This window comes from Dasypus novemcinctus, chromosome 17, assembly GCF_030445035.2.
Source record: "Dasypus novemcinctus isolate mDasNov1 chromosome 17, mDasNov1.1.hap2, whole genome shotgun sequence".
Lineage (NCBI taxonomy): Eukaryota > Metazoa > Chordata > Mammalia > Cingulata > Dasypodidae > Dasypus > Dasypus novemcinctus.
The window spans coordinates 31,542,479-31,554,516 of NC_080689.1; the positions used below are offsets into that span (position 1 = coordinate 31,542,479).

At 37.0% G+C, this 12,038-nt stretch overlaps 1 protein-coding gene across 4 annotated transcripts in view; it reads right to left on the reverse strand.

Moving 5' to 3' along the window:
* Positions 1 to 12,038, reverse strand: part of THADA (THADA armadillo repeat containing) — a 383,919-nt gene that overhangs the window by 215,444 nt on the left and 156,437 nt on the right. For 3 of the 4 annotated variants that reach the window (XM_012524133.3, XM_071208795.1, XM_071208796.1), the window contains exons 27-28: positions 4,704 to 4,793; positions 3,338 to 3,469 (exon numbers count right to left, since the gene is read on the reverse strand). The exons of the other annotated variant lie outside the window; for it this stretch is intronic. In XM_012524133.3, the coding sequence (XP_012379587.1) occupies positions 3,338 to 3,469; positions 4,704 to 4,793 (222 nt within the window). The remainder of the gene's footprint in view (positions 1 to 3,337; positions 3,470 to 4,703; positions 4,794 to 12,038) is intronic. 4 annotated transcript variants of the gene reach the window in all.

Sequence of the window (12,038 nt, forward strand, 5' to 3'; positions counted from 1 at the left end):
TCATTTCTAGTCCAAGATGATGCAACAAACAAGCATAACTGGAAACATACATAACTTCGCAAAATCCAAATCAGTAACTTCTTTAAGTCAATAAAGAAAATCAATTGAGAAATAAGCTTGGATATACTCCCAAACACACGATATGGGACTAAAAATAATAATAATAAAATAATGATAATAACAAATAACATACAAAGAGGAAGGAAATAGCGGGTAAGTGTACATAAATCAAAGGGAAATAAAAACGGCTATTGGGGTTGTTAAACCTCCTCTCATTGTGCAATTCACTTTAGCTTGGTTAGAGCAACATTTGCTCTACTCCCACTAGCTGAAGAACTCCTCTTTAGCTAAATGCAGAGCATTCAAGAGCTTGATTAGAGCTCCTTCAAGTACATAAATTACCATTAATGATGCTACAAAAATAAAACATCACCCATCCACTGTGTATACATCCATCTTTTCAGTGATGTCCCCAAGTCAACAACAGCCCAGTCTCTACCATGACTGGAACCACAAATATTGACTGCAACGACAGGTTTTACGATCTGATTTTTTACTTTCTTCACAAATAGTTTTCTCAAAAGTGATCTGAAAATCAAATGTGGACAGTCTTATCAAACTCACTACTTTTTAAAAAATCTGTTGCTAGCTCCTCTCCCCCATGTGACTGTTCAGTGTGAACATTTTAAGTTAGCACAAAGTTGTCCCTGTAGTGGGTGATGAAATCCAAAACTGGGTTTTCTAACTCTTGAGTCTAAGGTCCTTCCATTTCACCCCAGAAGGCACTCATGAAAGAAAAGCCAGCCTTCCTCTGTATCTGGCCACAGCCCAACCCCATTAGCCTGGACAACTGTCTCACAAATGTGAGCCTGAGAGGGTGACTGCATCCAATCAAGCCACCCTCACTACTGGAAAGGCAAAGTAAAGAGCAGATTCCACTGCTGGGGAAGATATTACTTTTACTTCCTGAAAACAGCATGTACTCGCACACACTGACTGTGGCTATAGGTTTCTCCTTTCTCTTAGCGGCATAAATTTCAGGCCCCATGGGCCCACTTAGCTACAGCTAACATTCTCAGTTACACAACAGGGAGCTAGTTATTGTGGTGTAACAGAAAGCACACACCCAACACCCTTGACTAGCCCAACGCTCTTGGGTTCAAATCCCAGCTCTATAACTGGCTGGCTCTCTGAACCCAAATTTCCTCACTAGCAAAATTGGAGTAATAAGACTTGCCTCTTGGAGTCTTTGTAAGCAAAATACCAGTTCAATGCCTGGCAAAAAGTCAGGGCTCAACAAAGGTTGATCTACTTCCTACCAACCTCTCAGTGCAAAATACCTTCTTTCCTATTCTCTCATTTGTGGGTCAAAATCTACTTCCTTATCCCCTAAATATCCTAACCAAGTATGAGCCTACCACTTTCTAGTTTAATAAAATCATCAACATGTGTGCACATGTATGTGCGTAGGGGGTGTGTGTGTGTGATGGTGTTCACTGGCTATTTCTTATATAAGTTTGATATCCAAAATTATATGATTATAAGTTCCTGAAGGACTTCTTCCTTCCCAAGGAGATTTGATCTTGCTGCTCAAAGTGTGGTCTACTGACCGAGCATAGGCATTATCTGGAAGTTTATTTGAAGGACAGAATCTTAGGACCTATCCCAGACATACTGAAACAGAATTAACAAATTCCCCAAGTGATATGCTTACTCATTAAAGTTTGAGGAGCACCGTTCTACAACACGCATGGACACTCAAATCAAAGCCTACTGACACTCTAAGGAATAAACCGTGGTACTTCTCCACTGTGGGTCCTCTATGAATCTTTATTCCAGTAGAAAGCAATGATTCACCAAGGCATTTTCACTGGAAAGGGGAAAATTGTATACTTACCTTGTGCCTTTTGAGTTTAAAAAACAATGCACCAAGTATACTGACAATTTGTAAATCTTCTATATTAATGCAATCTTAGTTACACATAATAGGTACTTTGAACATAACAACTAACATAAGCATCCTGATTATATGTAAATTACTAAATAACAGTTGAGAAGGATACTTTCAACTTAGTAATTTCTGGTTTCTAGTATATAATAACTAACAGATTGATTAGTAATAAGCTTCCACAAGTTGAATGTTCTTAATACAGGATGACAAGGTTCTAACGCTTATTTCTGTCTCTAATATATGGGGGCGATTCTGTGTACATGGCTTTCTCCCTGCCCTCAACTTCCTGAAACATTTCTTAATGCTTTCCAGTTATACATGCAAGTACAATATTTAAATGCTCCTGAAAGTAAAATTTACCAGTCAAATTCCTAAAATGAATCACCAAATGCTGTATGAGGGCGACTGGGAACTCTGTGTATCAGGAAACAAAAACCAGTCAACTGAGTGAGTCATCTCTGTGATGATAGATAACATGGCCACAGCCAGGCTTGGCACAAACAAATGGCTTCAGCAATCACATGCCAGAATCTTGTGTTTAATGGTTTCTCACATTAAAATGCGTAAGTCAGCTTTGCGAAACCAGGAAGTGGAACCTAGAACACCACATAAACGACAAATATACCTCTCAAGTTTGGTATTCTTATCCTTCTGCTCCAAGTCCTTTTCGTTTCTGACAGATACATAAAAATGAAGGTGCTGTTTTGCCAAGGGGTAAGCAGAAAGGCAAAAGCTAACCAGTGTGACAGGATTTCTGAAAAGAAAAATTGGGAGATATCTCAAAAAAATACAATAAAAGTGGTAATAGGCTGTGGAAGAAGGAAAGCCTGTTACCATTTATATTCCATGTATACTCTGTATTCATGGCTCATTCTCAGGGACTCCAAGCTTGAAGAGAAAAATGAGTAGGAAGTGAACTAGTGCCACACCACATTGCCATCTAACATGCCCCCCTTTCATCCACTAACAGACACCTGCAAAGGCCTGACACTCATGGAAGGACGGAGCAGAGAAGGCTAGGGTAGGGGAGGCTGCCTGCCCGTGCCATGCCCATGCTGGCCAGGCTCCCTGCTAACACGAGGATAAAGCAAACACCCTTTTTTTTTTTTTTTTTTTTTAACAAAAGGAGGTATTCCCTATCCATTAGCAGACAGGGCTCCAAGGAAAAACTGCTTACATAGGTCCTAATGAGCTCCAACAGACATGATATAAGCACCTTCCTCTGAAACAATGGAGACCAGTTGGGGACAATAAGCCCCAAGTCCCTGCCTTCATAAAACCCCTCCCTAAGTAAAAAATACTATAATATCTGTAATGACAACGAGATAAAACACCCTCATGGAGCCCCACCTCCACCCTCATTGGGCCCATGAAGCATGATACTACCTCATAATGAACGGGACAAAAGGTGCCATGCTGAGAGCAGAGGAAGTACCATCCATTGGGGAAGGGTAGAGTCGCCCCAACACCAAAAGTAAAAGAAACATGCTTGGATGACGGTTTAGCTCTCCTGTATCGCTGGAAAAGAAAAAATTGTACACAAAAGATTAAAAATGTAAGCAGCATGGCTGTATCTTCAAACATAATTAGGCATATGAAGTGAGGCTCTATGATAAAGAGGTAGTTTTTCTATTTTCACTTTTTTTCAATTCACTTCATATCTTCCTGATGTGCATATAAAAGAAGAACTACTGGCAAAGCCAGGGATCAGGCTTTTGCACACAATTCTACTCTCAAAGCTAATCATTTGCTTAAAGTTTGCTCTTTTGCTTAGAGCTGTCCCTATAGTAGACGAGTTGTCTATTCCAGGATATGAAGGTGAAACTTTTGATATCCAGACATACTTCTGAATCATGAACAGGCAGTGACTGACTCAGGCCAGAAAAAGCCTCTGCACAAACTACTAATGGGAGAAGCCTGTTCCAGGATATGAAGGTGAAACCTTTGACATCCACACATACTTATGAAACATGAACAGGCAGTCACTTACTAAGGCCAGAAAAAAGCCTCTCTGCACAAACTACTAATGTGAGAAAATGTATCAAAAAAAGGAGTAAAATTCATTGATATAGTTTTCTTTTCCCACTGACAATTCATATAAATTCATATCAAGTACAAACATTGTTGGAAGAATATAAAAAACACATGTTATGTGTCTAATAATGTTCTAAGACATCCATATTAAAAAATCCACTACCAGCTATAGAATGTGATTAAGAGGACAATGGTGAAACTGATTAGACTGCAATCCCTCTTATTGGTTTTGCTTTGTGCTTCCAGGGTCAATGAACATCTTTATTCAGGTGGATCAAACCCCTTTCAGATCACAGGTGACCAGATTAGTCATCTATAACTAAATGCTATAGTTCCACAGTGGTCAGCTGTAACAGGTCAGTAATAAAAGAACAAGTACACATTATGGAAACAATAAGAAAACACACCGATTTAAAAATAAGAAAATAAATCTGAACTAAAGAAATCACCTTATTATAATAAAAATATAGTTCCTGTATACCAATGAAAACAGGATAAATTTGATACAAGTTAATTTAAAATAGGATTTTTACACTCTTCAGATACATCTACTATAGAGAACTAGGCAATGTGATGTAGTGAAAAAAACACATTAAAAAAAAATCCATCTATGTTTTAAGGAAGGATTTGATTAAAAACTTGCCTAAAGAGAAAATCTCAATTAATAAAGTAATTCACATCTTTGATTTCACTTTGCTCTTCCCTAGTCTCTTTTTACCTGTCCACAATATTGGCTACAGCTTCCAACTGTCTGAGAAGAAATGGATAGAGTTCTGGAAAACGAGAGAAAAACTCTCTCCCTGTCATTCTGTAGAAAGAGAAAAAAATAGATAAATCACTGTCATTTATTTCCTCTAATCTGATAATAAAATCTCTTGTTTCTTTTAAGGAAGAAAACTGAAGTCATTTGGATATTTAATGAAATTAAGTTAAGAACAACATACAGTATGACAAGAATTTAACAAATGACACATACAATACTTCTGAATTTGGAAATACTCTTAATACATAGAATTTTTTCTCAAAAATTAAGATTTTATATGTTTACCAAAATTTGATATTAAATTCTGTCAGGGAAGAAATGTATAGTCTGTAAAAACACCAAGTTTCCACAATTGATTTGAACTATGAATATAATCAACATCCGACTGAGGCCGACTAGCATTGGCAATAGTAGCAGGTTTAGAGCAGGGTTTTTTAACCCTGGCATTACTGACATTTTGGACTAGACCGTTCTTCTGTTGTAAAGAGGTCTGGTCCTGCATTTTGAGGTATGTTTAGCAGCAGTTTGATATTATTGATGAATTCCAAAAAGAAATAGTGGATTATGTTTGTAAACAGATCTTTTCCTCTGGGCATATTAGACTATATTGGATTCATAGGTTTCCTTGATTAAGTAATCATGTAAACCTCTTGTACCAGTAGGGCATAAAAAGCATGGCAAAGGACAGAGTTGAGTGCTTTTAACATTGGAGTTTTGATGTTGGAGTTTGATGCTGAAGCTGGAGCCCCAGGGAGAGAGAGACAGAGACAGTCACTTGATAGTCTAGAGCTGACCTTGTGGAGAAAGGCAAAGTCTACAGAGCCTCATAGTCTACAGCCAATCTTGTGGAGAAAACAGGAGCTGAGCCCAGAGCAACCCAGGAAGCCTGAACCCTCGCAGACATAGCAGACATCCTGCTCCAACATGTGAAAATACACTTTGGTGAGGGAAGTAACTTATGCTTTATGGCCTGGTATCTGTAAGCTCCTACCCCAAATAAATACCCTTTATGAAAACCAACCAATATCTGGTATTTTGCATCAGCACCCCTTTGGCTGACTAATACACACCCCACCCCCAAGTCTTAACAATCAAAAATGTCTCCAAGTATTGCCAAATATCCCCTGATGTGCAAAATGGGCCCAGTTGAGGACCACTAGCCTGGAGTATAGTTATCAGAAGTACAGACTGGCATATGAAGTTCTGGAGATCCAAATCCCAGATGATATTTATAAGATTACCCTTTTCATCTATATAAACTACTCTTGAACTCTGACAGTGCCCTAAAAATAGTTCCCCATATTGCACAGCTGACCAAAAAGCTCAAGCTAAATATAGCTTTTAGGAAAATATTCTGTCTCCATAACTATTAAGGGACTACTCTGAAGGGGTGGCATAAATATTCTCTAACTTGTCCACTTTTATCAACTCTAGAGGTATGTTCCTATTAGTGGAAACCCAGAATATATATTTTTTAATTGAAGAAAATTTTCCTACAGTGAAATGCTCTGATCTTAAGTGTACTATCTGATCAGTTTTGACAAACGCATACCGATAAATTTCACACCCCTATTAAGACTGAAGATTTCCATTATCCCAGAAAGCTTCCTTGTGCCCCTTCTTAGTCTACTACTACTCCCTCCCCCAAATCAATCACAGATCTGATTTCTAGCACTACAGATTGGTTATGCCTATTCTAGAAATTCATATAAATGTAATGATACATTATATAATATGTGTCTGGCTTTTTTTTACTTCATATGCAGTTTATGAGATTCATCCATGCTATTAGATACATCAAAGTTGGATTCTTTTTATGTTGTTGAATAGTATTCCACTGCATGAATATACAAGTTTGTTTATCCATTTCTCTGTTAATGGTCACGGGCTGTTACCATTTTTTGGTAGAACTGCCCTCAGCTACCCAAGACTACATTGGTTTTGAGGGTTGTACTGAATACAGAATCACCATTTATAATAGGGCCTCTATGAGGAGGCAGATTGTAGATTGTGGGCTGCCTGTATAGGTCTGTATATAGTCTTACTTTAAAAGGCTCTCTTTGGCCATTTCAGTCCATATTCGCATCTTCCTCCTCTGAATCCTGGAATATGTAGTCTTACTTCTCATTTGCTACTTAATCAAAATTATGTGATCTGTACTTTTCTCAAGAAAGTAGCAGATTTTTTGCAGGGCAGGAAGTGTCTGGACATCAATTTGGAGGAAAGGTGCGCCAGGAAACACCTCACATTTGCTGGGGTTTTCTCATCCTCCACTGCCTCATTTCTATGTGAACTGATTTAGGCTACCTACACTATCCTCTTTCCCCTACATCTTGATATCTGCCATCATCTACTGTCTCTCCTATATTCCACCTCCCACCTCCCTTTCTTTGATCCACGAAGTGTCTAAGTCTTAATTTCTAATACCTTTGTTTTGTTTTCTGTCTGTTATCCACTCTTGAAACTATTACCTTTCTTTTCTTTTTCCCTCTCTCACGAAAACAATAGTTTTTTAGCTCATACCATATTCCTCCCATATTCAATCATCTACTTCATAATAGGTACTCTACCTACTGCTATAACTCTACACAATTTACATGAATCTAACCTCCATCCTCCCAGATCTCATATTCTTGCTTTGTTAACATATATCACCAATACTACTTTACACTTTTCCCTTGCTTACACAATTGCCTTTCCCCGGCACTAATACTTTCCCTTAAAGTGAACTTAACCAACAATGAGAAATTAGAATAAGAAGAACAAAGTGACAAAGAGAAGCTATAACACTTACGTAAAAACAACAGCTAATTAATCTCCAAGAGTAGACAAAGAAGCTAAGGAACTGATTAAATCCATCAAGATTAAATAATGACCAGAAAGCAACAAAAATCTACAAACCAAACCAGTAATCAGGAAAACATGGCTGAATCCAATCAACAAACCAAAATTCAGGAAGGGGAGCAGAACTTTGCACAAGCAATGAAAGATCTCAGAACATTTGTCACCGACAAATTTGATGAAGTAATGAAAGAGGTTAACAACATGAAGACATCACTTGGAGGGGAAATTGCAGACATACGCAAAAAGATAACAGATATGATGGGAATGAACACCACAGTTCAAGAAATCAAAAATACACTTGCAGCAAATATCAGCAGACTAGAAGAGGCAGAGAATTAGTGATGTGGAAGACAGTACATCAGAAATCAAACAGATAGTAGAAGGGGTCGATAAAAAGATAGAAAAAATCCAGCTAGGACTTAGGGATCTGAATGACAATGCAAAACGCTCAAACATACGTATTATAGGCATTCCAGAAGGAGAAGAGAAGGGAAAGGGGTCAGAAGGAGTGTTGCAGGAAATAATGGCTGAAAACTTCCCAAATCTACTGAAAGAGACAGATGTACAATCTGAAAGAGACAGATATCCAAGAAGCACAGTACACTCCACTGGTCATAAACCCCAACAAGCCCACCCCAAGACATACACTTGTCAAATTATCCAATGCTCAAGACAAAGAGAAAATTCTAAAAGCAGCAAGAGAAAAGAAAACCATCACATACAAGGGAAGCTCCATTAGATTAAGTGCTGATTTCTCATCTGAAACCATGGAGGCAAGAAGGCAGTGGTATGATATAGTCAAGGTACTAAAGGAAAAAAATTTCCAACCAAGAATACTCTATCCAGCTAAACTAGCATTCAAACATGATGGAGAGTTCAAAATATTCGCAGACAAACAGAAACTGAAAGAGTATACCAACAAGAAACCTCCCCTTCAAGAAATTCTAAAGGGAGTTCTGCAGGAAGAAAGGAAAAAACAGGGCAGGCAAAGCTGGAGGAGAGTATAAGAGCAACAACAACAACAACAACAAAAAGACAAAAAGAGAAGAGAAAAAAATACAAACAAAATATGACAAACACAAATCCAATCAAAATATGGCTAACACAAATAATTCCTTGAAAGTAATAACACTGAATGTCAATGGATTAAACTCACCTATCAAAAGATTCAGACTGAGCCATTGGATAAGGAAATATGACCCATCCGTATGCTGTCTACAAGAGACACATCTTAGACCCAGAGACGCATGGAGATTGAAAGTGAATGGCTGGAAAACAATCATACAAGCAAACAATAACCAAAAAAAGGCAGGAGTAGCTATATTAATATCAGACAAAATAGACTTTAAATGTGAAACAATTGTGAGAGACAAAGAAGGATACTACACTTTAGTGAAAGGGAAAATCTGTCAAGAAGATTGAACAATCATAAATATTTATGCTCCTAACAAGGGCGCCTCTAAATACATGAGGCAAACGCTGGAAAAACTAAGTGAAACAATAGATGCATCTACAATTATAGTGGGGGATTTTAAAACACCACTATCAACTCTGGACAGAACATCTCAAAAGAGAATCACTAAAGAAACAAAACATTTGAACAGTATATTAGAGGAGCTGGATCTAATACACATATATAGATCATTACACCCAAACACAGCAGGATATACATTTTTCTCAAGCGCACATGGATCATTCTCCAAGATAGACCATATGGTAGGCCACAAAGAAAGGCTTAATGAATTCAGAAAGATCAAAATCATACAAAACAATATCTCTGACTGCAGTGGAGTGAAGCTGGAAATTTGCAAGGGAAGGAGACCCAGACTTCACACCACAATTTGGAAATTAAACAGCACACTCTTAGAAAAACAGTGGGTCAAAGAGGAAATCTCAAAAGAAATCAATGACTACCTTGAAACAAATGATAATGATAACACAACATACCAAAATTTATGGGATGCAGCAAAAGCAGTATTGAGAGGGAAATTTATAGCCATAAACTCATATATCAAAAAAGAAGAAAGAGCAAAAATTGAAGAGCTAACTGCACATTTGAAGGAATTAGAAAAACAACAACAAAGTAACCCAACAGGAAGAAGAAGGAAGGAAATATAAAAGATAAGAGCAGAACTAAATGAAATAGAAAATAAGAAAGCACTTGAAAGATAAACAAGACCAAGAGCTGTTTTTTTGAGAAGAGCAACAAAATTGACAAACCTTTAGCGAGACTAACAAAGAAAAAAAGAGAGAAGATGCAAATACACAAAATAAGAAATGAGAAAGGCGATATCACCACTGACCCCACAGAAATAAAGACTATTATAAGAGGATACTTTGAAAAACTATATTCCAACAAAAATGACAATTTAGAGGAAATGGACAAATTCCTAGAAAACACATAAGCAGCCCATATTGACAAAAGAAGAAATTGATGATCTTAACAAACCAATCACAAGCAGAGAGATAGAATCAGTTAGTAAAAATCTCCCAACTAAGAAGAGCCCAGGGCCAGACGGCTTCACAGGTGAATTTTACAAAACATTCTGGAAAGAACTAACACCAATCCTTTTGAAACTATTCCGAAAAATTGAAACAGAAAGAACATTGCCGAACTCCTTCTATGATGCCAACATTACCCTAGTACCAAAGCCAAACAAAGACACCACAAGAAAGGAAAATTACAGACCAATTTCTCTAATGAACCTAGACGCAAAAATACTTAACAAAATACTTGCTAATCGTATTCAACAACACATTAAACGAATTATACACCACGACCAAATGGGATTCATTCCAGGTATGCAAAGATGGTTCAACATAAGAAAATCAATCAACGTAATACACCATATAAACAGATTGAAGGAAAAAAATCACATGATTACATCTATAGATGCAGAAAAAAGCATTTGACAAAATACAGCTCCCTTTCTTGATAAAAACACTCCAAAAGATTGGAATACAAGGAAATTTTTTGAACATGATAAAGAGTATATACGAAAAACCTAAAGCCAACATTGTTTACAATGGAGAAATCCTAGAATCCTTCCCTCTAAACTCAGGAACAAGACAAGGATGCCCATTGTCTCCGCTCCTATTTAACATTGTCTTAGAAGTACTTGCTCGAGCACTGAGGCAAGAACCAGATATAAAAGGCATTCAAATTGGAAAGGAAGAAGTCAAAATTTCATTATTTGCAGATGACATGATCCTATACATAGAAAACCCTGAGAGATCTACAACAAAGCTTCTAGAACTCATAAATGAGTTTAGTAAAGTCGCAGGTTATAAGATTAATGCGCAAAAATCAGTAGCATTTCTGTACACCAATAATGAGCAAGATCAGGAGGAAATCAAGAAACAAATACCATTCACAATAGTAAATAAAAAAATCAAATACTTAGGAATAAATTTAACTAAAGAGGTAAAAAACTTATACATCAAGAACTATACAAGATTGTTCAAGGAAATCAAAGAGGACCTAAATAAATGGAAGAATATTCCCTGTTCATGGATAGGAAGACTGAATATTATTAAGATGTCTATCCTACCAAAACTGATCTACACATTCAATGCAATCCCAATAAAAATCAACACAGCCTTCTTTAAAGAACTAGAAAAACTAACTATGAAATTTATTTGGAATAAAAAGAGACCCCGAATAGCCAAAGACATACTGAAAAAGAAAAACGAAATTGGAGGAATCACACTACCTGACTTCAAAACATACTACAAAGCTACAGTGGTGAAAACAGCATGGTATTGGCATAAGGAGAGACACACAGACCAATGGAATCGAATTGAAAGCTCTGATATAGAACCTCACATATATAGCCACATAATATTCGATAAAGCCACCAAACCCTCTCAACTGGGAGAGAGTGGCCTATTCAACAAATGGTGTCTGGAGAACTGGATAGCCATATGTAGAAGAATGAAAGAGGATTACCATCTCACACCTTATACAAAGATCAACTCAAGATGGATCAAAGACCTAATATAAGAGCCAAGACCATAAAAACCTTAGAAAGCAGTGTAGGGAAACATCTACAGGACCTTGTAATAGGAAATGGATTCATGAATATCACACCAAAAGCATGAGCAGCAAAAGAATAGATAAATGGGACTTCCTCAAAATTAAAGCCTTCTGCACCTCAAAGGAGTTTGTCAAGAAAGTAAAAAGGGAGCCCACACAGTGGGAGAAAATATTTGGCAACCATGTATCTGATAAGAAACTTATAACTTGCATATATAAAGAACTCCTATATCTTGAAAATAAAAAGATAAACAACCCATTTAAAAAATGGGAAAAAGATTTAAACAGACACTTCTCCAAAGAAGAAATACAAATGGCTAAAAAGCATATGAAAAAATGCTCCAAATCTCTAGCTATCAGGGAAATGCAAATAGAAACTACAATGAGATACCATCTTACACCCATAAGAT